The following is a 26,804-nucleotide window of genomic DNA, read 5'->3' as shown; positions in this document are numbered from 1 at the left end:
CTTTTACTCCAAAACTTGAAAACCGTGTCTTTACCAAACAGACTTCAAACATTATTTGTAAGACTTCGAGTTTCATTGTTAGAGTTTTTAATTTCATCATATGTAATTGTAATGCCTAAATTTTACTTAAAATTTTTGTTTTGTTTTTATTTTATTTTATAATTACTTAAATATATTAATATTTACATTAAGAAAATTATATATTTATTTGTTGGGATCTGTCTATATAAATACAGATTCTACGTGGAAAACATTTTCGAAGAGAATAAAAACCACGAGCAAAAGAGATTTTGGTTTTTCACTAACAAGAGCATAATATGGAGAACATAAAATTAAATGTACTAAACATATAATAAACCCGAACCCCAAAATAAAATTCTATTTCTCATACAGTTTTTTCAAAAGTGGTGCAAATTTCTTTCCGTAATTACCATCAAAACTCATCTGCCACTACATTTTGTCGCCCTAAAAAAAAGAGCCATGTAGTACTATATCTTTACCTCTCAAAATAGGGATACAAGACCCCTTTAAATAGACTAAAATCAAAAGTCTAATTATACTAAAACATCCCTAAAATAATCAGAGTTTAACTGGGGAAAAGAAATTTAATTTATGTAGGGAACACGTTACCACATCGCGATATCTCCATTTACGTTGTCACGATGTCATCCGTCGTCATAACATCGGGACGTTCCTCGTCGTGACGTCACCGCCTGTTTGGTCGAAAATACGTGACACACTCATGTTATAATGTAATGTAGTTAAAAGGGGAAAAAAAAACCTTTCGGCGTTATGTCAAAAGGGGAAAAGAAAGATTAAAACAGGGGGTTTTATTTTTACTTTTCTCTTTTATTACCCTTTCTTGTTGTTTGTATAAATCTGATCTTTTTAATCATCAATCATTATTAGAGCTGACAAAAATAAAAATAAACTTTGATTATATGGTATGAAATATAAATCCTTCAAAAAATATATATGAAAATTTTCTAACTATGTTTGGCCGACAACTATGTAGCAAGGGTTTGGGTAGGCAGCCCGTTGTTGTCTCCGCTCGTGTCATTCTTTCGCTCTTTGTCCAATTATTACAAGTTTTATTTATCAAACACTTAGTAGCTGCTCAATATAAATTATAATGTTAAATAATGAATTTCTAGTACTAATATTATTGATTAATTTGGAATTTATAATCAAATACACTAGCAAATGAGCTCAACTTAGCCCATTTAGATAAGTAGATTGAACCCACCTTTATTTTTATTATTTTTATATTTTAATTGTGTATTTAATTATTATAAAACGAGAATGGAACCGTGGATGACCTGACTTAATTTTTAAAACATTTAACATTTTACGACAACCTTCGAATCATATATATTAAGCTCTAAATGAATCAGTTCAACTCAACCCTCAATTGGCAAAATCGTGTATTTGTAGACTTATTAATTATTACTCGAATACAAAAAATAACTTGCATCTAATCCAATTTAACTAGACTCCATCTACCTCAATCCCAAAACTAATCCGAACCCAAATGATCAAAATCTAAAATGATTTAAACCGATAATTATCTAACTTAAAAAACAGGAGCTTTAAATTCAAATAACCCCAACCCAAACCCAAAACAGTATAGAACCGATCCGTGTGAAATATTCACCAGCAAGAGATCCCAGTGTCAGGTTTTGTTCTTAAATTTTGTATGGGCTTTCAGGTCCACCACAATGACACTAATATTATCTTTGCTTCCTTTACTAAGAGCAAGCCTTGATAGGTACTCTGCTGCAGATTGAGCTGCACCATCAATCCCTTCACCATTAGATTTATCTCTGTACTTTTTACGCCACAAACCGATCCGCTTCCGCGCAACTTCACAGGCTTCGTCATTGCTAAGCACGTCCCACAATCCATCACTTGCTAAAACAAGACATTCGTCGTCGTTTGCTCGACTAACGAATGTCACTTCCGGGTCTGGAATAATCCATGGTTTCAAGTACTTGTCACCTGAGACGATAAACCAAATTCGATACCTTGATTAATCGATTCGGAGCTCATATTACAAGTTGAAACTTGAAAGACTTACCGATTGACCTTGACATTGCGAGAACACCCGAAACTCGAGGGCCATTCCATTGTATGATTTTGCCACCTGCGGCTTCAATTCTTGCTTGTTCATCTTCTCTATCAGGCTATAAAAAATGGGTCATCTGTTATTTCAATGTCTTTGAAATTAGTAAAAACCGGAACATGAAAAAGCATTTCGTACTTTGTGGTCTATGGACAATGGGATCGGAAATTTTCCACGGGAGAGAACTGCCCTTGAATCACCACAATTGGCAACGATTATATGTGTCGGACTAACAACTGCAATTACAGCGGTAGAACCAGCGGTTTCCGAGACGTGGCCTCTATGAACTCCTCCGATCTCGGTATCAACTTTGACGAAACAATTTAAGAACGCTTTCTGCCATTGTTCCCGCCAGTCGTATCCGATGTTTCCGTCAAGAATACATGCTTTTGTCATTTCTATCTCCTCGGCCAAAGCCGTATGCATACGTTCACGGCAATAATTCGCAACCTATGCAAATGAAATGTTCAATATCAAACTAACTTGACATATTAATTACGTGTAAAATAGAATGATGGAAGCTACCTGACAGCCTCCATGTCCGTCGTACACGCCATAGAAATCAGCAGTTAAGTTGCTTATATTGCTCATTTGATTCGATACGCTCTCGACATTCAGTATTCGAGGAGGAACTTGCAAGAATCGAGGTATAGCCACAACAGCATCTTCCATCTGTATTCTCCTACCGCAAATGGATGTAAATCCCCAAAGAGGTATGTTATTTGATTCAAACAGACAATGGCTTTCGGTTTTTCTCATCTTTTTTCGTTGCGGCACCTCAAGAAATGACTCAGGTGATCTTGGATTATACTCATTGAGCCGATTGTTGTCGTCCCCTGCAAGATCCATGGCAACCCTCTTGACATCTTGAACATCACTTATATTCCTTTCCCCTAACAGAGTAGCTGATACCTCAAGAAACGATTCTGATGATTTTGGATTAGATCTATGAGCTATAGATTGAGGACATGAATTTTCATGATCCACACCAAAGGATACGGGCACATCGCCCTCACCTCCTTGATGATTTGACAAACCAGCACCATGGAAACGTTGGATTCTGCCACAGGTGAACTCACAAGGTTGATTTGGCAACAAACTCGTCTTCTCGGCAGTAAGATTATACGGAGCACGGTCAATGCGCGTTGACATCGTTCTCGAATCTTTAGACATCAAGTCACCTAGACTAATGGCACAAGGACTGCAATATCTTTAGATATACCCTCCATTGACTCTATCTTTTTACCTGCAGTAGTTAGAAACAAATGCAAACTATTAATCTTCTAAATCAAACCCCCTTTTTCTTTCTTCCAGTTCAGTGTCATACAAAGGGATCGTTGAAAGGAGAACGACTCCATTCAGAAAAGTCCATCCAGAACCGACAGACCTCCCTATGAGTCAGTTGTATCCCCGCTCGGAGTTTTGTCTCCCGGCTTTTCGGAAAGCCCAGATGTCTGAAGCGGCGGGTTTAACAGAACCAGAGCACCTTGTTTAATCAGGTCATGCATGGTGCATGACCACCTACTAAGAGCACGTGAGCATCATCGCTTGATAGGGTTTGATTCAACAAAACCCCGAGCAAAAACAATACCGACTCATCGAGGGATCTAACGACTCTAGACTGTCGACACTCGGAAAATTTCTTCTCTCAACAGGTAAGAAATAACAGAACCTACAGAAACTAAGAAATTAACAGTCGGGGCAAATGAAAGTTAAGCTTATGGAAATTGAAGAAAAACACCCATTGTGGAATTATAACATACACTTGGATGACATTAGAGCCTAAGTAAAGCCATTTCCATATCTAAACATTTCTTTGCATAAAATGACCAAACAGAGCTTGAACACACACACACACACACACATGTAAGAGAAACATCAAGGAAATCCTACAAAAAGTTAAAATGCTTCAACAAATTCAATCAAGTAAATGTGATCATAATAAAGTAACTCAAACCATACCAGAAATGGAGAAACAATGATGCAGCAACCAAGGAATTAAAATGAACCCAAAGAAGCAGCTGCAGGTAAGCTTATATATCTTTATAAAGTAAAACCCAAAGCGAAGAACAAGTTAAAGGAAGGATTTCGGGGGGAGGGGTAAAAAGGTGATGGAAATCAAGATGGTGACCAAAGGGAGTGGATGGGATGGTGAAGTTCATGAATGCAAAGGGAAGTTAGGTTCGTTGAGGTGGGAAAGGTCTGACTAGGTTCATGAACTTGCACTAAATAGATTTGTTTGCCACCCAAACCCCTCTTATTTTGCACCACCTGTATTTCCTTTTTATTTCTTTTTTTAGTTTCAATTTTTATATTTTTTATTAGTTTGGGTCTGAGTAAATGCGAGGGAAATTTGACCTATTAGAATGAGGGATGTTTAGGATATTTCTAGATAGATCTATTGGATATTATGAATTATTAAATCATTCTTATAAGAAAAATATAATACAATTTAAATAAGAGATAAATGTATTATTTTAATCCTTGATTTTTTTTTGGTCTATGATAGTTTTGCAAGTTGATATTTTTTCTCAATCTCATCACTAAATTTAAATTCTATTAAGATATAATGGCTTGCCACTCTAGTTTATCCCTTTAAATAAATTTTAAAATTATACATAAATTTTGATTTAATGTGCAATTGTATACATGAACTTTAATTTGGTACAATTATACACGTGAAACTCTAATTATGGTTCAAATGCATATTTAAAACTTTAATTTTGATTTAATCATACACATTTAAAAAAATAAATACATCAATTTATTTTTATATTGAATCAATATAATTTTTTATGTATGTAATATATAAATATAAAATGATATTATATCAATAATTGTGTTAATAATTTACAAGAATCCGATCAAATTAAATTTTCATGTATAAAATTACACAATATCTAAGTTCATGTATACAATTGCACATTAAACCATAGTTCGTATATAGTTTTGAGATTTTCCCTAAATAAATAACAAAGTATGTAAATGGCTGAAACATGTGAATCTTTTATTACAAAAAAGAAAGGTAAAAAAAAAAGCCTTCTAATCTTTTTTAATTTTAATATTGAGTAAATTGATCCCTCTCATAAGAAAAAAAAGTGTAATTTAATCTCTATCAATATTAAAAGTGAGCAACTAAGGACAATTAATCACATAAGTACCATGAAGGCCTTGTACTAGGAATTAAATTACATTTTGCCCTCTCTACTAAGAAATAGACAAATTAGTCCCTATATGTTAGATTAAAGAGAAGATTGCTCATTTTTGTTGAAATTTCATCCATTTGTACTGTTAAAAAATGTGTGGCTGATGGAATGACCAGACAATGACATGTGGTGTGCCAATGTGTACATCATGCTAATATATAAGGATTAATTTTTAACGGTAGAAATTGATGGAACTTTTAACAAAATGATCAGTTTGCTCTTTAATATAACGTATAGGGACTAATTTGCTCATTTTTTTAGTAAAAAGGGTAAAATGCAATTTAATACTTAGTAGAAATGCCTCCATGGCACTTTTATCGGCACATGCCCGTGTCAAGGACAATAAGAAGCCCTAGCTCCCCTTAAAATGCAAAAACTCCTCTTTAGACCCTCTAAAGTCTATAAAATTACAAGTTAATACATGTTAAAATTGCAGTTTGGCCCTTCCATAATGATAAAATTTTGATTTGGTGTTTCTAAATATTATAAAGATGTAAGTTAATTTAACTCTTACAAAAGTATATAAATTAATTTCAGCCCGACAAAAAAATATAATTTTATCTTTGATTACTTGAATGTTTATGATTTATGTTACTCAAATTTAAGGGTGAGTGTCGAATACTAATACATATCAAACATGATATGGTTAAATAACTTTGATTTTTTCTATATATTTGAAGGATTCTGGAAAATTATATGTAGATTGATAATCATCATAACAAGTCAAATGAAGAAGAGAATATCTTGTTTGATGATTTTTTTATGATAAAGAAAATATCAATACAATCAACAAAACATAAACTATTAAATTGAAAGTGGTCAATTGGTTCGTTTTATGTAACATAATTTGAAAATAAATTAGTTCTTCCAATATTTTTTTAATCCACAAAATTTAAATTTATTTATTAAAAAAGTCAAAAAAAAATATTTAACTAAAAAGTCGAATAAAATTTTTTATTCCATACCCCCCAAAAAATACAATCAAAATCTACCTATCTACCTATTATTATTGGGCTATACACTAAAAACAATACAAAATTTTTTAACCAAGGATAATATAATGAAATCACTATAGAAAACCGGTACCGGCAAGGCCATGGTGAAGCAAATTATGAGCAATATAATCCCTAGCTTGAACGGCAACCATGGATCTCAAATTATTCTCCGGCACGACTTCATCATCGGAAACTTCAATTTTAAGCTCGGGTTCCATTTCTTCATTTCGAAGCTCACAAATATTATGCAAAACACAGCAAGCGCCGAGCACAGCCGGCAATTCTTGAAGCTTAACTTCAGCCCTTTTCTGCAAACACGACCATCTTCCTTTCAGTCTCGCAAATGCTTCTTTACCCATTTTTTCAATCTCTTCGATCTTCTCATTGAATGCGTGTTGAGTCCAAGTTAGATTTTGATGAGCGTAAGGGACTAAAACCCAATCCATTAATGGATACCCTTTACTTCCGACTACCCAAACACCTTTTACTTGGCCTTTAACGGCGCTTTGATGAAACGCCGATTTCTCGAAGATTTGTTCGTTGGACATTGAACCAGGCCAACCAATTGAAACGTCAGTGAAAACGCCGGTTGGGTCTACGATACCTTGGAGTGTGATGGAATACGATTGTTTTTGGGTTTTCTCCGATTGTTTCTTATTTAAATACGCGGCGGCGTTGGATTTTGGAGCGATGATCGGGACGTGAGTGGTGTAGATCGCGCCGGCGACGTTTGGGATTCCGGTGACGGATTCGAACTCCGATTTGGTTTTGGTTAATTTGTTTTCATCGGGCCATTGGACATATTTAGGCATTAAAACAGTTTTAATGGCGGCACAAACCTCTAAAACTAGCTTATGGCAAGTTGAAATTCCTAAACCGAACCGTTTTGATACCATTCGGAGCGGTTCACCTGTGGCTAAACGCCAAATGCAGACCGCAACGCGTTGACGAACCGGGATCGCATCGCGGAGCGTCGTGTTCTTTTTCATCACCGTTGATTCAAGCTCTTTACAAATCATATCGAACGTCGATTTGCTCATTCGAAACGCGCGTTTGAATTCCTCGTCGGGAAAATCCGGGTGGTTGCACTTCTCCCACCAGTCTTTAGATCTGTCTTTCACCCATAACCGCCGTCCTGTACCGCCTGATTGCGATGGACCTGACTCCTCCGTCGCCGGAACAGATACCGGTGAACTTGATTTTCGCGCTCGTTTCTTCCGTGAATCATCAAATTCATCGATTTCAGTGTAATGACTTTGAATTTGATCGAAATAATCATTCGTTTCACTGTAATTCGATTCAAAAACAGCTCCTCTTCCTTGATCAGAATCAGTAAACCATTGAAGTTGCTCGTGCTTCATTTCATCATCGAATAACGAAATCGAAGAATGTAAATCCATAAACTCGTTGTTTCTTTTCCTGCCATCTTCCATATCCTGAAACCAATAAAACTTGTCGCCGTCTCCTCCGCCGGTGCCGGTGATGATGCCGGTGTTGGTATAAGCAAGAACTTCAGCTGAAAAGAGTGGGGAAGACCCAATTTCCATGAAATAATTTATGGGGTTTGATTTTTGGTTTGACGAAATATGAACGCAAAGATGAATTGAAATTGAAGATGGGAACGCAGGGATTTATATATATACGTATGGTAGCCAACGCGGTTGGAGATGCGTCTAAGGAAGCGCGTGTTGGAGCGACGGTGTGAACGCGGTACAATAAGCGATTAGATTTGACATTGACTTGACTTTTCTGTTTTCGCATGATTTTTAAAATAATTTGTTATTAAAAAGAAATTACACCACTCGGTTTGGAATACAAATGGTGGATCCAAAATTAAATCAATTTAAATATAATTTCGATATTAAATAAATATTAAATATGGTTTTCAATGTTAATTTTGATTCAATATCAACCCATAGATAATGGGAAGAAATGGTAATAGATTTTATGAATTAAAATTTTAAAGTCATTATTGTTAAGTGTATTTTATTTAGATATTATCTTGGTCCCAATATAATTAAATTTTAATTTTTATACGTATTAATAATCAATTAAAATAAATTTAAAAAAAATTAACCCTTTAGTTTAGAGTAAAATTTAATTTAAATTATTAGAGTGGATGAATTTTATTTTATTATTTTAGTTTGATTTTAAAAAAATTAAAATTGATTCTGAGTACATATGTAAATTGTTTTAGATGGAGAGTGGTCGTTGGTTGCCAAAGAAATCTGTGGGAGGGACATGTCGGCAAAAGGAAAAGTTGGTAAGAAGGTTCGTTAAAATGGGAAAGAAGGCAATGCAAAATTACCGAAAAGGGCAACTGCAAACAAACTATGTATGAGTCTGAATCTGGTCTTAACTCTTACATCATATGTTGCATAATTTAAATTGATTTATAGTTCGGATTATTATTTAACAATTTAAATAATATATGTTTAAAAATAAAGGGTAAACTACTAAAATAGTCACTTTTGTTTGACTTAGGTTACATATTAGTCACTTATGTTTGAAATGTTACGTTTTAGTCACTTACGTTATCATGTTGTAACATTTTAGTCACTGAGTCGTTAATTGCCAACAATAGTGTAACGGTAAGCTGATGTGGCATGTTAAATTATAATTTCAAACAAAAATTTTAGGTTAAATTCTACAATTGATCCCTATATTTTTTTATTTTAAACAATTTTAAAATTTTATTTTAAGTTCTTTTAACTTTTTTTTCCATTCTTTTCTGCTTCTCCCTCTAGTTCCCTCCCTTGTTCATTTCTTTTAACATAGTTTTTTTTATGTTTTCCATTTGTAACTAGTCCACAAGCTCGCCTCACTCGAAAAAATTAAATTGTTCAAAAAAATAAAACTTAGGAAAACTACGTTGAAAGAAATGGAGAAATGAGGAAAACAAAGGGAGAAACATAAGAGAATGGAAAAGAAAGAAAGTTAAAAAAACATAAAAGAAAAAAATTAAATTGCTCCAAACGAAAAAATATGAGGACCGATTGTATAAATTAACCTAGAATTTTTGTTTGAAATGATGATTTAACGTGCCACATCAGCTTATTGTTACACCGTTAACAGAAACTAACGGCTCAGTGACTAAAATATTACAACATGATAACATAAGTGACTAAAACGTAACATTTCAAACATAAGTGACTAAAATGTAACATGAACTAAACAAAAGTGACTATTTTAGTAGTTTACCCAAAAATAAATTATGTATATATAATAATAATTCGGACCATAAAACCAATCTAAATATCAATAATAATTTAGGTTTGAATTTCATTTGTGTATTAGTTATCCGTAATAAAATTATTATGGAAGTTATTGTATTAAGATTCAGATTGTATTTGATCTTTTTTTAATTAAAAATAGGCAAATTAATCAATGCATATTTGATCAAAGAATAATCTGATCGTTCTACTAAAAAATTCATCTATTTTGTACAGAGATTAATTTAATTATTTTTTAAATAAATGAGACAAAATACAAATTGACTCTTAACACAATGACTTTCATGATATTTTATTTTTATAATTATTTTGGTTTAAATTACAATTTAATTATGATTATACTATAATTATAACAAAAGCTATAATTCTAAAACTTCTCTCTTTTTTTTAACAGAAAAAGGGGTCGGTGACAAATATAGTTGACTTTAATTACAAGTCCAAGAAAATACGGACGACATATTTTTTCAACCTGATATTCAATGTCATATAGTTTTTTTTAAATAAATGATATCCGAAAAATTATATAGATTAATTAGTATAATTAAAATTTAAAACCATTTTAATAGAATATAAAAAATACACATGCAAAACTTAATGATTATTAGTAATTTATTATTATTTTTAAAATAAATTGTTGACTTGATTGACCAGTATCTTGAGTTCGCACTAGTTTAATTAATTCATGTTAATTTTGTAATAAAGAGTTGAAAATTGAAACACATCACATACATTTTTGAAAAAAGAAACTATAAAATAAATTGGAAGTCGTTATCTAAATTGTAATTAATAGAACTAATTAATTAAATATTTTCTATTCTGTTTAAAAAATTTGCGTACTTAAATTATTATTATTAGGGTAAACTACACCAATGGTCACTTTTGTTTACCGTAGGTTACATTTCAGTTACTTATGTTTGAAATGTTACATTTTAGTCACTTACGTTATCGTGTTGTAACATTTTAGTCACTGAGCCGTTAATTGTCGTTAATGGTGTAATGGTAAGCTGGCGTGGCACGTTAAATCATCATTTCAAACAAAAACTTTAAGTTAAATTATACAATTGGTCCCCATAATTTTTCATTTTGAGCAATTTAATTCTTTTATGTTCTTCTAACTTTCTTTCTTTCTTTTTTTTCATTCTCTTCTACTTATCCCTCTATTTTTCTACCTTCTTTATTTCTTTTAACATACCAGGAAGTCGAATTGGTAGTGAAAAAAGAAGCATGGTATGGGTTAATGGGTTTTGGTTATAGGCAAATGATGACAGTCGACTTCCTACTTTTTTGTTCATTGCCAATTCGACTTCCTAATATGTTAAAAGAAATGGGAAAGGTATGAAAACAGAGGGAGAAACAAAAGAGAATGGAAAAAAAGAGGAAAGTTTAAAGAACATAAAAGAAAAAAAATTAAATTACTTAAAACAAAAAAAAATATGGGGTTCAATTGTATAATTTAACCTAAAATTTTGTTTGAAATGATGATTTAACGTGCCATGTCAGCTTACCGTTACACCATTAACGATGATTAATGGCTCAGTGACTAAAATGTTACAACATGATAACGTAAATGACTAAAACGTAACATTTCAAACATAAGTGACTAAAACGTAACCTAAGGTAAACAAAAGTGACCATGGGTGTAGTTTACCCTTATTATTATTGTTTTTTAAATGAGAGCTGACTTAGTTGACCAGTGTTTTGTGTTCCCACTTGCCGCTCATTTTTCAACGAACATGGCAAGTTGACTTTTTATAATCCACCAATTATTATTATTCACTCAATTAAACTTTTTTTATTAAATGAACTTGTTTGACGAAAATAAAATTCAAATGTTTGTGAGTTTTTGCAACGCGACTTAGTTTGGTCAAGAAAAACAAACTCATAACATAGATATATTTGAAAAAAAAAAATGCGATTAAGGTAAGGTTGTAATCAAGTCGAGATGAGAAGTTCATTTTGAAATGTTTTATTCGAAGCTTAGTTCAAATTCGATTAATATCAACATATTAAAAATACATTTATAAATTAAAAAAACTTGATTAGAGTTCTGAGTTGCATAGATTAAGTAGTGATATACCGAGCTTAGTTCACTTGATAATTTGAGTTTTTTATATTTTTTTTAGTCAAACATATATGCTTCGTCAGCAAAGGGCGCTGACGTGGCCGCGATTTCCTGACACGTCTCCTGACATCACGCTGACGTGGACGCGATTTGTCGGAAAATGGCCCATTCTGGTAAATAATAAAATACAGGACCCATTTCGGTAAATTTATAAAAAAATTAAGCTTTTTATTGGTAAATTGGCCAGTGCAAATAACAAAAACAATAGCAAAAATAACAAACAAAAAACAACAGAAAAATAACAGCACCAAAACACTAGGAACAACAAGATAATTTTTATTAAGAAATAATTAATTTATTTGGATCGGGCCCTAGCCAAAAACTTTTACCCGAGGCTCGATCCGTTTAGAAAACGAGACTCATTTTTTATTCAAACACATTTTTCGAATTTATATTTTTATTCAAATCCTATTATTTTTCGGGCGGACCTTCGACCCAAGCTAGACAACCCGAGCCATGATCAGGTCAATAATCGGAAGTTCGTTCAATTTGTACATTCTTGTTGATCTTTTTACCTATTGTTTGAATGCTTTTCTTTTTCTTTTTTCTTTTCCTTAAAAAGAATTCCTTTTTGCTATTAACCATCACCAATAGAAAATTTTTATCGTCCGTTTTTAATCATTAATGTCATTATAATTAAAATTTATTTCATTATTTTTATTAATTAATAATTTTGTAATTCTTATTTTTAAATCACTATGAATAATTCTGAATGAACTTTTTCACCCTTTAAAATTTTGACTCTAATTTTTTTTAAATTTCTCTCAATTTATTTTTTTTAACTTTATCGTTAATATGCTTTAGTCTTCCTTTCCACATTCTTTCGAAATATCTTATTTAATTATTTGCAATGCTTCCTCTCAACACCAAAATTGAGAGAAAATTTGAGAGAGGATTAGTTTGTGAAAAAAAAGGGTGGGGGGTATTTATATTTTTTTGGACCGTTGGGAGGGGGGAAATCGCGTCCACGTTAGTGCGCTTTGTTGATGTGGCAACAAATCGCCCCCTCGTGGACGCGATTTGTTGCCATTTCAACAAAGCACGCTGACGTAGACGCGATTTCCTGGCACGTCCCCTGACATCGCGCTGACTTGGACGCGATTTGACGAAAAATGTCCATTCCGGTAAATAATAAAATACTGAGTCTATTTTGATAATTTAAAAAAAAAGTTTTTTTTAGTAAATTGCCCGTATTTAAAGAGATATATCTTTATATTATTACCTAAAAAGATGTTTGATAAAAATTATTAATTAGTTGGGTTGGTTTTCTTCATAAATAAGCAAACAACATGTGTAAATGTTGGATGATTAAATCATACCAACGGGGCCATATTAAGAATGTTCCACTGTCTTCGATATCGCCTTTTAATATAAGTGCTAGATAGAGTTTTTCATAGCTGATGTCACAGCGGAAGATTTTTTTTTTGCGTGACTTTATTTTTTATATTCGATTTATCAGATTTAAAGGTTTATTTAAAATTTAAAAGGATTGAAAAAATATATATTAGATATTAAAAATGAGTTTAAACAAAAAAAATAAACCCATTTAAAATATGAGTCGGACTCATTCAAAGCCCGAATCTAATTTGGTTCGGTCATTTTTAAAATTTATAATATTTTATATTATGTTATTTTTATATATTATGTAATTTTTAACATTTAAAAATTACATCTATAGTAATATTATATATTACTATAATGTAAATATAAAAAATTTAAGATAATTATATACAATTTTTAATAAATAAGTTGATTGAGTCTTAGCTTGATTAGTATGGGCATTGTTGCAAATGCAGGAGAACGTGAGTTTGAATACGCTGAAGCATATTATCTTCTTATTTATGAATTGGGGAGGGGTTATGCTTAGTTTTAGGCATTGTGTCAAAAGGAGTAGATATAATTAGAACTTGTAATGAGACTCTTCAAAAATAAAAATATATAAGAGTTAGTATGAACAAATTTGAGCAAAAATTTAAAAATGTATTTTGGGTCGGACCAAACAAGGCTTGAACAAATATAAAATTTACTAATATTATACTTAAACTCGACCCATAAATACCTCTACCCATATCTTAATTTTAATTTGATTTAAAATTTTAACACCCATCCTTAAATTTTTTGTTTTCGTTATCCAACCTTGGTCTAGCTTTGCCATGTGGGCTTCTTTTTGTGCACAAAGAGCCCCAATGACCCTCCATACGTATTTGTTTATCAATATAAAACTACGAAACGAAATGGGTTAATTTCATCAGAGTCTTTAAATGATGTCATATGTTTTAAACTGATCTCAAAATTTTAAACATTCTAATTGAATCCTCAAAATATCAGTATCGTCTCAACTAGATCCTTCCATCATTCTACCTGTCATCTTAGGTGTGAAATGCTAGCTTGATATTGACATAAAACATATTTAGAACATGTAATTGAAATTTAAACATGTGTTTGTATTAATGATATGATTAAATAAATGATAAAGTATATCAAGTTAAAATGGGATAATATAACTATTGTCCCTGAACTTGGCAACTAGGTTTACTTTGGTATTTGTAATTTTTTTGGTCTATTTGGGTCCTTGAACTTGGCAACCAGATCCATTTTAGTCTTTAAACGTGGATTATGTCAAGATTTGATATTGTGACCAATGTTACTGAAACAAGACTGGATCGAACAAATCAAGAACATATCAATATAATAGTTCAAGCAAAAGGCTTGAACCAATTGAATAAAAAATTACTTGAAATTGGTAAAGATTGAAAACCTAGACGATGGTTTGAACCGGCTGAACCAGTTTATTTATTTATTTTCTAAATTTAGCTTTCTAGCTTTCTATGATTTTTTTTATCATTTGTTGGTCTAATGGTCGAATAAAGTGAATTGGTTGAATTGAAAATTGATGGTCGGATCTATTCAACCATTGGATCAATTATTAAATTTATAAATTTTCAGGTAACGATATGGTGCAATATCAGGGTACCACATCATCAAACTTTTATATTTTTCAAGTTCAGAGACTAAAATGGACCTAGTTGTCAAGTTCATGTGCCAAAAGTGGATAAAAAAAAAGTACAAGTACCAAAGTAAGACTAGTTGCCAAATTCAAGAACTGAAAAGTATATTGTCCCAATTAAAATCCAAGGGCTAGATTTCAAATTTGAGCATAATAGAGCCACCAAAAAAGAATTTGACCAAATAAATTGAACGATAATGATTGGAAACAAACAAAGTTTTGATGACTTTAGATTGGAAGCAAATCCATGTTGGAGTGGATAAGAACTTTAAAAAATTAAAGCACAACTAATAGATAGTAATAAAAAAATCCATCTATATAAATATCTCAAAGAAAACATATTACAAATTAAAAAGTCTAATTCTAAATTTCATCCCTTTACTTTATAAAAATTAAGGAATTAGTCCTTTTACTTTAATTCCATCAAAATTTGTTCTTCTTACTTTATGAAATTTGAGAAATTAGTCCAATTAAGTAAAAATTATTAAACATTGTTGGTAAATTTATATGTAACGAATTAAAAAAAAAAAAGTGGTTGAGCCATTTATATGCTTCAACAAGTTAACAGATATAAGCAGGTAAAATTTACGTGTTTACCTATAATTAGACTAATTTATTAGCTTTTTGTGATGTACGAGGATTAAATTATTACAAATTAAAACAAATGGATTAATTTTTATAAAATAGTATTGAAATCCAGAATTAAAAAGAAAACAGTGACGGAACTTTGATAACTGCCGTTACTGACGTTAAGCTTTCAGCCTTGCACTTTTGCCGCATTTTAGCCGCCCTATCCTTGAAAATGATTTTAGTGGTAAAAGTATTATAGAAGTCATTGTATTAAGTGTTAGATTGTATTTTGCTCCTTTTACTAAAAAATGAGTAAATTAGTCTCTATATGTTAGATCAAAGAGCATACTGATTATTCTGTTAAATGTCCTATCTATTTATATTGTTAAAAATTAGTCCATGTACATCAAAATGAGGTATACATGGCACGCCACTCGTAACTGCCAGTTTTTAACAATTGATGAAAGTTTTAACAAAAAAGACCGGTTTACTTTTTCATCTAAAGTATAATGACTAATTGACCCATGTTTTGAGTAGATGGGGCAAAATATAATTTGACTCTTAATACAAGGGTAAAATGATCTATATTGGTAAGTGAATATTTGAACAATTGTACACGTAATTTGTAATTTCTTTTAAAAAAGTTTAAACTCAACTCAATCATTATTAAACTGAGCTTGAGCTATAAAGTAAGTTGAATTTGAATAATATAATACTTGATTGAGTAAATTTTGAACCTAATGCATATTATTTCAAAATGTCACACCTGTAATTTTAATATAAAGATTTTAACGGTACTAACACTTGGACTTATATTTTGAAATTTGAAAAGTTAAAGGACTAAATTCCGAATTCAGAAAAAGTACAGGGACTTGGTACATATTTGAACATTTAATTTTCTTTCTGGTCTTGATTGATTATCCCACTTTGAGTCTAAAACTAAATCAGGGCCGTCAAATCCCAGATTCATAAAGGCAACCTGAGAAAAAAGGCAAAACAGGTGGTCCTAATGTACGGACGAAAAGCCGGGGAAAAACACATGAATCTATATTAAAATAAAGAGCAATCTTAAAACATGTAAAAAATGGAAAATATTATAATACATCTAAGGTTAAATTCTTCTATTAGTCACTATACTTTTTGAAAGTAGTCTATTTAGTCTTTATACTTCAATTTGATCGCAATTAGCCTCCATACGTTCAAAATTTGTCAATTTTAGTCCATATAATTTTTTTAAAATTTCAATTTAATCCTAACCCAATCAATAGCAATTAGATCCATTTTAAACGCAATTACTAGTTGATATGTCATTACTAGAGGTGATCATGGGCCGGGCGACCCGGCCTGGCCCGACGGCCCTCCCGAAATATGGGAGGGTTCGGATAAAAATATATGCCTGAAATATGGGTTTGGGCAAAAAAATGAGGCCCGTTTAGAAAACAGGCCGGGCCTCGAGCACCACTTTTTTTGGCCCAGCCCGTCCCAGTCCGAATATAATAAATATATTTTTTATTTTTTTTATTTTAAAATATTTTTAAAATAAATTTTTTATTTTTAAAATAAATTTTTGATGTTTATTAAAAAAATGGGCCGGGCTGGGTTCATGATTACCTCTAGTCATTACATATATAATAATGTGGTTGACGCATTAGATTTTGAAAATAATAGAACTTAACTTAATCAGTTTAACAATGATGATGATTGAATTTTTGAAATTTGAAAAGTAAAGGGACCAAGATGTTCAAATTAAAGTGCAGTGATTAAATCGATAACTTTTGAGAAGTACAGGGACTAATAGAAGAATTTAACCTAGATTCAATAAAAGAGTATCTAACAATTTTTATTTTTATTAATTTTTAATTTTTAAGTTCTTCGTCACGCCATGTTCTTCTTCTCCTAGCTGATGCTAGCTCATCAATGGCTAAACTCTTCTTCTTTAATCTCTCTCCTTTGACTTTTTATTTCCTCTCAGAATTTCCATGGCGAATCGTTGCTTTCTTCTTCAGGTACCTAAACAAGTAGCTTTGAGTTTCAAATAGTTTCTTTTTTTGTTTTTCTATGGATCATAGAAATGGATTTTCGGATTCGAACGAAATCAGTAACAACAACAGCACCACGTGCTGTATCGTCCCCGCCGCTGCGACAACCACCTCCGAAACACTTGTTTCGTCGGAACCGTTGAACACTCCGGACGTCGCCGCTCTTCAACTCCTCTCCAAGAACCTCGAGTCCCTTTACGAATCGACGGATTCCGATTACTTTTACTCCGACGCAAAAATCGCGCTATCTTCCGGTCGGGAGGTGGCCGTTCACCGGTGCATTTTGTCAGCGAGGAGTTCGGTGTTTAAGACCGTGTTCTCCGGGCTGAAAGATAGTGGAGCTAAGTTTGAGCTCAAAGAGTTGGCTAGAGACTATGAGATCGGCTATAATTCGCTTGTTGCCGTTCTGGCTTACTTGTATACCGGAAAAGTTAAATCGTTGCCTAAAGGCGTTTGCCTTTGCGTAGACGATGGTTGTTCGCACGTTGGATGTAGACCGGCCGTTGATTTCATTGCTGAAGTTTTATATGCAGCGTTCGTTTTTCAGGTCCCTGAATTAATTGCTCTTTATCAGGTCAGTAAATTGCAACAAATTTTAGCTTATTTTTTCCCCCTTGAATCTTAATCATGTTTAAATTGATTATTTATTGTATGAATTTCCAATTTCGGAGAAATTAGATAATCGTTCTAATAACTAATCACTGTTAAACATTAGCAAGTTTTGTTGATTTTCAGATATAAAAAGTTATTTGTAAATTGAGCATTCATAGGCATTTCTGTGAATAGAAAAAAAAATTGAATATACTCCAACACATATTCATATTTAATATTTACTATTGAGTTTTAGTAACATATTTGAATAACTAAAAAATCAGAGTCTCTTAATAACAAAATTGTATGATTTAAGCTACGTTACTTGGATTATGATTGCTAAATATGAGTACTAAAAAAATATGGGAATTCAGAGATAAATGTGTGAACTAATGGTAGTATAATTTAGTCCTTTCTTCCTTTTTTGTGATTTGACGAGGAATCAAAAAAGCAATTAGAAAAACAGAACAGAGTATTTTAAGTTTTCAGAATTTATGTTCTGTTTTTTAATTTACAGAGACATCTACTGGACATCATCGACTGGGTCGCCGTAGATGATATCTTGGTGGTTCTTTACATTGCAAATATGTGCGGCAATGTTTGTGAAAAATTGGTGTCAAAGTGTGTAGAAATCGTTGTGAAATCCGATGTTGATATTGTAACACTCGACAAAGCCTTGCCTCAACCCATTGTGAAACAAATCATTGATTCCCGTCTGGAACTCAGTTTAGACAAGCCCGAGAACGTAGGTTTTCCCGATAAACATGTGCGGCGGATTCATCGGGCGCTGGAATCGGATGACGTCGAGTTAGTTCGAATGCTACTGAAAGAGGGTCATACGAATTTAGACGAAGCATATGCGCTTCACTACGCTGTGGCATACTGTGACGCAAAGACCACGACTGAGTTGCTCGACCTTGGACTCGCTGATGTTAACCATAGGAACTCGAGAGGGTACACAGTGTTGCATGTTGCCGCGATGAGGAAAGAGCCTAAGATTATAGTTTCTCTTTTAACGAAAGGTGCACGACCATCCGATCTCACTATCGATGGTAGAAAAGCTCTTCAAATATCGAAGCGGCTCACCCGGGCTGCCGATTACTATAAATCGACCGAGGAAGGTAAGGCTTCGCCGAAGGACAGGTTGTGTATAGAGATACTAGAGCAAGCTGAAAGAAGAGATCCATTGCATGGTGAAGCTTCTTTGTCTCTTGCCATCGCTGGTGATGATCTTCGGATGAAGTTGTTGTATCTCGAAAATAGAGGTAAATTTTTTGCTCCAACTCTTCATTTCCATGTAGTCTGATATATACCCATGTCTTGCATATGTTAAACACGGATGTCGGACACGAATGTTCTTGAAAAAATGAAGAATCCAAAGAACATAGCTTACTAGGTTGTGTTATTATTTGTGTAACTTTTGCAGTTGGGCTAGCGAAACTTTTATTCCCAATGGAAGCTAAAGTTGTGATGGATATAGCTCAAGTGGATGGAACATCGGAGTTCACATTTGCTACCATCAATTCCAATAAATTAAATGGTGCTCAAACAACAGTGGACTTGAATGAGGCACCTTTCAGGATTCAAGAGGAGCATTTAAATAGACTCAAAGCACTTTCCAGAACAGGTACTGCTTTTTCACTAACATTTCATGCTGCCCTCTTAAATGTCACTAGGATCATAATGATGGTTGGGATCGTGAAATTTGAATTTGGATACCATTGATACTATTTAGATTTAAATATTTTAATTATTATTTATAATAGATTTGGAGTGGACACAAATATTAATATTTAAATATCTATTTTAATTTATTTATTTTCTAAGTAAAAAAGATAAAATACAATCCAATTCTTAATACAAGAGACTTCCATCTAGATGATATAAGCGGATGTATAAATAGCTGAGTATTGCTGCTCTACTTTTTATATGTTTTATCATGGAAGATTATATTTTTATATTTATGTCTGAATATTTGCCGCACGTTAATATCATTTGCATTAATATGATTTAGAAAAAATCAATCTTTTCGAGAAGCAAAATTGAAGCTAACCCTCTTTTTCTGTGTTATCTCCGGCAGTGGAACTCGGGAAGCGATTTTTTCCTCGTTGCTCCGAAGTGTTGAACAAGATCATGGACGCGGACGACCTATCGCAGCTAGCTTGCGGAGGGATTGATACCGCGGAGGAACGAGTGGTTAAAAGGCAGAGATACATGGAACTCCAAGACGTACTAAGCAAGGCATTCCATGAAGATAAAGAGGAGTTTGACAGGTCAGCCATCTCCTCTTCATCTTCATCAAAATCCATAGTTGTGACCAGGCCTAAAGGTACAGCTCACTGCTAGAACTAATAGTAGTAGTGGCAAAACGCTTAAAAACCAGAAAAGCCTAATACAATCCTTTTATAGTTTGTAGCACTAGTAATTTTCTTCCCTAAGGTATAATACTAGTAATTTATAAAAATCAAATCTTGAATTGTGTATTTTGGTTTTGGTAATAGTTTTATTTATCAACTTAGGCTTTATTAGCAGAAGAAAATAAGTTAAAAGTGAAAATTTGTAGAATTTAGTTATGATAATTCCTAGCGGTTCGATCTAGTTTATATCGTTATGGGCCGAGCAGCCCGCCCATCTTGGTAGGTCTTGGACAGAAAATAAAGAAAAATATCTTTGTTGTGCTTAAAATGTTGTCCGTGGTATTTGTTCTCCAACAGTATTTTTGTTCTCTTTTTCTATATTTTCTATTTTCTTATCTCAGGTAGGAATTAAAAAAATTATTTAGATTTACAAATTTTTTTAATATTTTATAATTTACAATGAAAATGGCTTTTCAGGTTGGGTTAAGTTCAAGTCTGGACATGTATAATTTAAATTTGCTTATGAATCAAGCCATAGTTTGGATAGGACAAAGGTTGGACAATTTTAAAGAGAATATTATTGTTCACAATAATATTTAAATATTAATTTTATAATTGATTCTAGATAAAAATATTTTTATTAATAAACGATGAGTTTTAATTTTGGATAATTGCATAAACAAAAATGACTTGTTTTTTCCCTGAAAAATATACAAATTTCTTGAAACAGAAAATTCTTGACTTCTTTTATGTTAGTAGAAAGAAGAAAGAAACAAATATTTTCATTTTTTTTTAAAAGGAAATGGTTGGATAACAAAAAATAAAACAAGAGAAAGCCCCTAACTATCGAATTAATCATAAGAATAAAACTGAAGTACAAAGAACACATAAACAAGTAAGAGGGAGGTACAAAATCCATAAGTTCCTTGAATTGCAAGTAAGCCAAGCATCAAAATATGTAACACCGTTGATTTCAATTTTTAACCTTTTAAGTGAAGTAGCAGAATTTGATAAATAAAGGGTAAAGGGTATATAACTATATATATGTATATATATGTTAAAAAGGACTAGACATTGTTGTATATATATACTGTTATATATGATTTAAAGTTTTCACAATCTTAAGGAAAGCAGTAATATAGAGAGCTATATAAACCTTTGTTGCTATCAGCTTCAAGCCTCGATACACTTGCAGTCACCTTCCTGCAACCAATGGCATCTACATTAAGAAAGCATGTACGATATCCTTGTTTACTTCAGATACAGATATAGATATGAGATATGATGGTACATAGAGGATGAAATAGAACAAACCTGTGTCGGATATATAGTTGTATCAGCCAGTTTGTTCCACTAGCAGATCATTGACCAATCCAGTCAAGTTAGAGGGTTTCCAATTGATCAAATCCTCCAATTCAAGATAAACCTTGGAATCCTTCACTGATAACTCTTCATTTGTTGCATTTTCAACACATGAGCTTTCGCCTAATAGGTTTTCGGCCATAACATGATAAACAGATGACATTTCTTGTGCATCGATGTTCTCTTGATCTTCCATGGAAACCCAATAGTCTTTCTCCATACAATCAAGCAAAAACTTTGAGAAGTGATCAGATTGCATTGGTTCCAGCACTTGATCAACTTGGTTTTTAGAGTTGCTGACACTTTCGCCAATCTCCATAGGCTCAGGCAAGGTCTTTGTGATACATTGGTTGGTCTCCATTGGCTTAGGCAAGGTCTTTGTGATACGTTGGTCGGTCTCCATTGGCTTAGGCAAGGTCTTTGTGATACGTTGGTCGGTCTCAATTGGCTTAGGCAAGGTCTTTGGGACACTTTGGTCAGTCCCCGTAGGCTCAGGCAAGTCTTTGGTGACCCTCTGGTCAGTCTCCATAGGCTCAGGCAAGTTCTTGGTGACCCTCTGGTCAGTCCCTATAGGCTCAGGCAAGCTCTTTGTGACACTTTGGCCATTCCCCATAGGCTCATTCAAGCTCTTTGTCACCGTTTGATCAGTTCCCATAAGCTCAAGCAAACTCTTAGTGACTTGTGTCTCAAGCAATCTCCTTTTCTTCCTACTAAATTTCCCTTCATCAAGCTCTTTCTTTTCCACCTGTTTCTTCTTCATCAATTGCTGAAACAAAATGGGGAATTTCACTAATTTAACTAAGAAATTCAACATTTGTTGTTGCCTACGCTCAACAAATCGAATCCTATCTTCGAAAACACTCAGTTTATCATTAGATTCATCATTTTTTTGCTTCAATTTCACAATTTCCATCTTCAGTTCACTCTGATTTTTCTTCAAAATCCCAATCTCAGCTTCCTGTTTATCATTAGATTCATCATTTTTTTGCTTCAATTTCACAATTTCCATCTTCAATTCACTCTGATTTTTCTTCAAAATCCCAATCTCAGCTTCCAATTCAGTATTAATATTACTTGAATTATATCTATTTTTCCTCTTAATATTCTTCAACAAATGCTTCTTTCCTCCTTGAAACCCTTCATTTGCAAATTCCCATCTATCAGAATCAATCTTCTTAAACCCCTGAAGAAAACCCGGAAATTTGTATTATTTTTTAAAAAAAATCACTGCAAAATTTAGAGAAATATTGGGGTTAAATTAAGATGACTTGCATAAGTGTTGAGTTGGCGAATAAAGCTTGAAAAATTCTTGTGCTTAAAATATTTGGGAAGGAGATTTTCAGAGAACTTATGAGAATCCCAAACAATGAAGCTATTGCGATGGATACTCCACGAAACAATCGGGTCGGTTTCCGGATCTTCAACCATCTCAAACGTTTTCGTCAAAAATGGCGGTGGACCCGACCCGTTTATCCCTTCCATTGGCTTCACCAAATTATCCGTTGAAGACGACGATAAATCTCCACCATTGATCATATCATCGACGACACTCATTTCCTTTGCTTCTAACGAAGCTTTCTGATCATCGTCTCCGTAGCGAATGGCGGCTCCGGTGCTCTCTTTCTCCGCCGCCGACTCTTCCATTTTCATTGATTCTTTCTTTTGAACAATCTGAGTGGTTTTCAAAGGAATTAATGGAGGAGAAATTCAGTGCTCTAAGCTGTATATATGTATATATAGAGAGAGATTCCCACGTTTATTTTGTTTTTCCACTTCTTTTACTTGTCTGCATTCTCCTATATTTTCTGTTTAGGGAAATGGCTAATCATTGTTTAACATTATTTAAAATCATATTTAAAAAGTAGGTCATATTAGGCTGAAATTTAAATTTTAATCCCTGTTTTTTTTTTTTAATTTTACACAATTTTGTCCTTTTATTTTTATAATATTTTAACACTGATAACCAAATTTTTATTTTTATAATGTTGCTAGAGATAAAATTTGAAAAAAAACATAATATTTTGGGGTAAAATATTTTAAAAATACTTTAATTTTTTTATTAATTAGATTATTTAAAATAATAACCGTCTTCAAAAATCAATTACCATAATTAGTCTTATTTATTGAATGAGATGTCACCATGTGGGTAAGTGCAAGAGCAGACCTGTTCAAGGGTCAAGTTATCCGTTTAATTTCAAAATTTTATTTGAAATTCGAATGGGTTTAGACAAAAATATTAGATTCGAAAAATGGATTTAAACAAAAAAAATAATAAATCCATTTAAAATATGAATTTAGTTTGGATTCCAACATTTAAGACCTAACCTTGAGCCGTCTCGTTTTCTAATAATGTATTATATATTATTTAATTTTACATATGAAATAATTTATATCACATAAAAATTAAGTTTATAATAATATATGACACTATAATATAAATATTAGACTTTTTGCATAATTTCCCATATTTAAAATTTTAATACAAAATATTAGAATATTAAATTAAATAAAAAATAATATGAGCAAACCAAAAACAAACTTGAGTTAATCATTTACAAATATAAATAAATTCAAGTAAAATTTGATACTTATATTTCAAGTTGAATCGAGCTTAAACAAATATTAAGTATACTATAATATTATAATAAAATTGACTCTTTTAAGTATAAAAGGAAAAGCCATTTTTTGGGTAAACAACACACAATATTACTAAACTATTAATAAGTTCACGTTTTGGTCACTCAGCTTTAAAAAGTTACAAACTGGTCTTTGAATTATTCGTAAGTTTTTATTTAAGATATTGAGTTTTTTCTTCTTTTTTAAAGTTTGGCTAGCGAGCTCCAAACGACAATTCAATGAATGGTACAGTGGATCAGTACCTATCGACAAGTAGAAGAACGTGCCTTAAATTCAAGGCGATTTGATAGTTAGTTTTGGAGATTGAAGAAGAAAGTTGTTAGGATTTTGGTTCACAAATTCACAACTTCAAAACTATTTCATGAGAAAAACATTGAACTGTAGAAGAGAATGTGAATGAGAGCTTTCATTGGCTTGGGTAGTATGAATGGAGAAGGCCATACGACAACGATTTTAATAGCCCAATGACTTAAATGAAAATTTTTAAATAATTTAATAGCAACTTTGTAACTTTTTAAAATTAAGTGACCACAATATAAATTTACTAATAGTTTAGTGGTCTTGGGCGTCGTTTTCCCTTTTATTTTTTTGGTATCCACGTGTCTTATTCTTTTCTATCAAAATGTCCTTTCTCGTACCTTGCTCGTTTTCAGTGTTTTTAAAATATTAAATTGTCAAACTATTATTAAAAAAAGGAAAATTTAACAAAATGGAGTACAAATTGAGCCAATCAGTTCGTGCCACCCCGCCAAATTGTACTCTGAAAAGGAGGCCAAAAGACATCCACCACAGTAGGAGATTCGCACACCATTTTTGTTGTGTAGGTAGGACCCATTAACTATTTTAACATTAATTATTGATGTGGATTAATTGCACTAGAAATCCTTAAATTATGAATGTTAATTTAAATTGATCTACTTCTAATGATTATTAGAATTTAAAGTAGATTAAAACTTATCTTGATCTTGATGGATATCGATATTCATAACACAATTGAATTTTTTTTAATTTTAATTTTAACGATGCATCAAATTTTACTATTACATTTTAAACTTAAATTAAATTAAATTAATAAATTTAATCAAATTTCAAAAATTATTTTCCTATTTTTAAGCACAAAATTTAAGCATCCTCAAAATAAATGAAAATTATGAAAAAAAAATGACCTTACCTAAACTCAAATACAACAGTTTTGGATTTAATTCGATTTGATCACCATTAAAATTTGAAATAAATTTATTAATTTTGATATAAATTCAAAAAAATCAATTCAAAATTAAATTTGACCATAAAAAGTAAACAAATTAAAGTTAAAAATCAAAGAGAAACATGCACCAATTGTTATGATTGATTATGGGTGAGTTTGGATGAGCAGTGCGTTTACCTGCGGTTAGTGTAAAAATAGCGGTGGCGGTGAGATTAGATACTGTAGCGATACTGTAGCGTGAGACAAAAAGTAAACTAAACGCACCGCACCGCACCCAATCGCGCATCCAAACCCACCCTATATATCATAACCTTCTTCAAAAATAATACATTCGTATAATAAAAGTCGAACCTATTATTCTTATCAATGTTTATATTGTAACCTAAACCTATAACTAGCTCCTTCGAGATCAACATTTTCTCTAAAAAGTGGAACACAATAAGCATTTCAGTCATATCAATGGTATGATCATAACCTATACTCAACTTCTTCAAAATTCATGCTTTCTCCAAATAATTCAAAGCAATCAATGAATATAACTGTCTCAAGTTTGCTGTATGAAACGTTGCTTGGCAATACAATTGTTGCAAATTCATCCTCTCAACCATTAATTCAACCCTTCAATTTTATTTTATTTTATTTTTTTGAAATTTTTTCTCCAAGTACATACTATTAAAAGATTTTTTTAAGATATAAAATTAAAAAAGTTTAATTTCATATCATATAAATTAGATAATAAATAAAACAGGGTGAAAACATATTGAGATGTGATGTACATACCCAATTTAGGGTGGGTTTGGATGCGCGACTGGGTGCGGTGCGTTTAGTTTACTTTTTGTCTCACGCTACAGTATCGCTACAGTATCTAATCTCACCGCCACCGCTATTTTTACACTAACCACAGGTAAACGCACTGCTCATCCAAACTCACTCTTAGAAGGAAAGAAACCAAATTCGATGAATGTTCCCAATAAGAAAGATAAATCTTAAAACAAATCCTCTTTTGACTTCAATCACAAAATGCGTTGAATTTTCGAATGTACCATTCTATAATAATTTGTGCCACAATTTTATTTTATTTATTTATCAACATAGAATAATAAATTTTAATTTTTTAATGACATTAATTGTTTTCTAGATGTAATCATATTAGAAATATTATATTGGTAATTATTATGGGGTAGAGGATTAACTTCAACCCTATTAGACCCGAACAATTGAAGAATTGAAGCTCCCTCAAACTTTTTTTAAAAATTAACCTTAGGTCTATTCGAAATTCATCATATTTCTTTTTGGGTTAAATCAAAATCAATATTCACTATCACATTAAAATAAATAATGTTTGAATCGAATTGG

The 26,804-nt window shown here is 32.1% G+C and overlaps 4 protein-coding genes across 4 annotated transcripts; 1 reads left to right on the top strand and 3 right to left on the bottom strand.

The window, feature by feature from the left end:
- Window positions 1-1,411: 1,411 nt before the first annotated feature.
- On the bottom strand, window positions 1,412-4,344 carry LOC121202918 (protein phosphatase 2C 77). Its single transcript, XM_041099030.1, has 5 exons — window positions 4,085-4,344; window positions 2,648-3,368; window positions 2,261-2,572; window positions 2,078-2,183; window positions 1,412-1,998 (listed from the first exon to the last, which is right to left on the bottom strand). The coding sequence occupies exons 2-5, from the start codon at window positions 3,293-3,295 to the stop codon at window positions 1,673-1,675; spliced, it is 1,392 nt and encodes a 463-aa protein (XP_040954964.1). The 5' UTR covers window positions 3,296-3,368; window positions 4,085-4,344; the 3' UTR covers window positions 1,412-1,672.
- A 1,911-nt stretch (window positions 4,345-6,255) lies between these two features.
- Window positions 6,256-7,933, bottom strand: LOC107932887 (protein ALP1-like). Its single transcript, XM_016865006.2, has one exon. It carries the CDS (start codon window positions 7,868-7,870, stop codon window positions 6,398-6,400), a length of 1,473 nt encoding a protein of 490 aa, XP_016720495.2. The 5' UTR covers window positions 7,871-7,933; the 3' UTR covers window positions 6,256-6,397.
- Window positions 7,934-17,153: 9,220 nt separating this feature from the next.
- LOC107932804 (regulatory protein NPR1-like) lies at window positions 17,154-20,368 on the top strand. Its single transcript, NM_001399854.1, has 4 exons — window positions 17,154-17,868; window positions 18,403-19,150; window positions 19,312-19,512; window positions 19,966-20,368. Exons 1-4 carry the CDS (start codon window positions 17,314-17,316, stop codon window positions 20,229-20,231), a joined length of 1,770 nt encoding a protein of 589 aa, NP_001386783.1. The 5' UTR covers window positions 17,154-17,313; the 3' UTR covers window positions 20,232-20,368.
- An 815-nt stretch (window positions 20,369-21,183) lies between these two features.
- Window positions 21,184-23,352, bottom strand: LOC107932857 (heat stress transcription factor A-2b). The gene is made up of 3 exons (XM_041099029.1): window positions 22,877-23,352; window positions 21,557-22,787; window positions 21,184-21,445 (listed from the first exon to the last, which is right to left on the bottom strand). Exons 1-2 carry the CDS (start codon window positions 23,252-23,254, stop codon window positions 21,579-21,581), a joined length of 1,587 nt encoding a protein of 528 aa, XP_040954963.1. The 5' UTR covers window positions 23,255-23,352; the 3' UTR covers window positions 21,184-21,445; window positions 21,557-21,578.
- Window positions 23,353-26,804: the final 3,452 nt, after the last annotated feature.

This window comes from Gossypium hirsutum, chromosome D08, assembly GCF_007990345.1.
Source record: "Gossypium hirsutum isolate 1008001.06 chromosome D08, Gossypium_hirsutum_v2.1, whole genome shotgun sequence".
NCBI classification, from domain to species: Eukaryota; Viridiplantae; Streptophyta; class Magnoliopsida; order Malvales; family Malvaceae; genus Gossypium; species Gossypium hirsutum.
Note: the sequence above shows the minus strand (reverse complement) of the source record. Positions and strands in the feature narration are given on the sequence as shown.

Excerpts from the sequence above, each read along its gene's own strand:
- LOC107932804 (NM_001399854.1), top strand. The coding sequence starts at position 17,314 with ATGGATCATAGAAATGGATTTTCGGATTCGAACGAAATCAGTAACAAC. Across the intron at positions 17,869-18,402 it reads AATTAATTGCTCTTTATCAG|AGACATCTACTGGACATCAT; the intron begins GTCAGTAAATTG and ends TTTAATTTACAG. Across the intron at positions 19,513-19,965 it reads CAAAGCACTTTCCAGAACAG|TGGAACTCGGGAAGCGATTT; the intron begins GTACTGCTTTTT and ends TATCTCCGGCAG.
- LOC107932887 (XM_016865006.2), bottom strand. The coding sequence starts at position 7,870 with ATGGAAATTGGGTCTTCCCCACTCTTTTCAGCTGAAGTTCTTGCTTAT.
- LOC107932857 (XM_041099029.1), bottom strand. The coding sequence starts at position 23,254 with ATGAAAATGGAAGAGTCGGCGGCGGAGAAAGAGAGCACCGGAGCCGCC. Across the intron at positions 22,788-22,876 it reads TTCGCCAACTCAACACTTAT|GGGTTTAAGAAGATTGATTC; the intron begins GCAAGTCATCTT and ends GGTTTTCTTCAG.
- LOC121202918 (XM_041099030.1), bottom strand. The coding sequence starts at position 3,295 with ATGTCTAAAGATTCGAGAACGATGTCAACGCGCATTGACCGTGCTCCG. Across the intron at positions 2,184-2,260 it reads CATTGTCCATAGACCACAAA|CCTGATAGAGAAGATGAACA; the intron begins GTACGAAATGCT and ends CATTTTTTATAG. Across the intron at positions 1,999-2,077 it reads CGCAATGTCAAGGTCAATCG|GTGACAAGTACTTGAAACCA; the intron begins GTAAGTCTTTCA and ends TTATCGTCTCAG.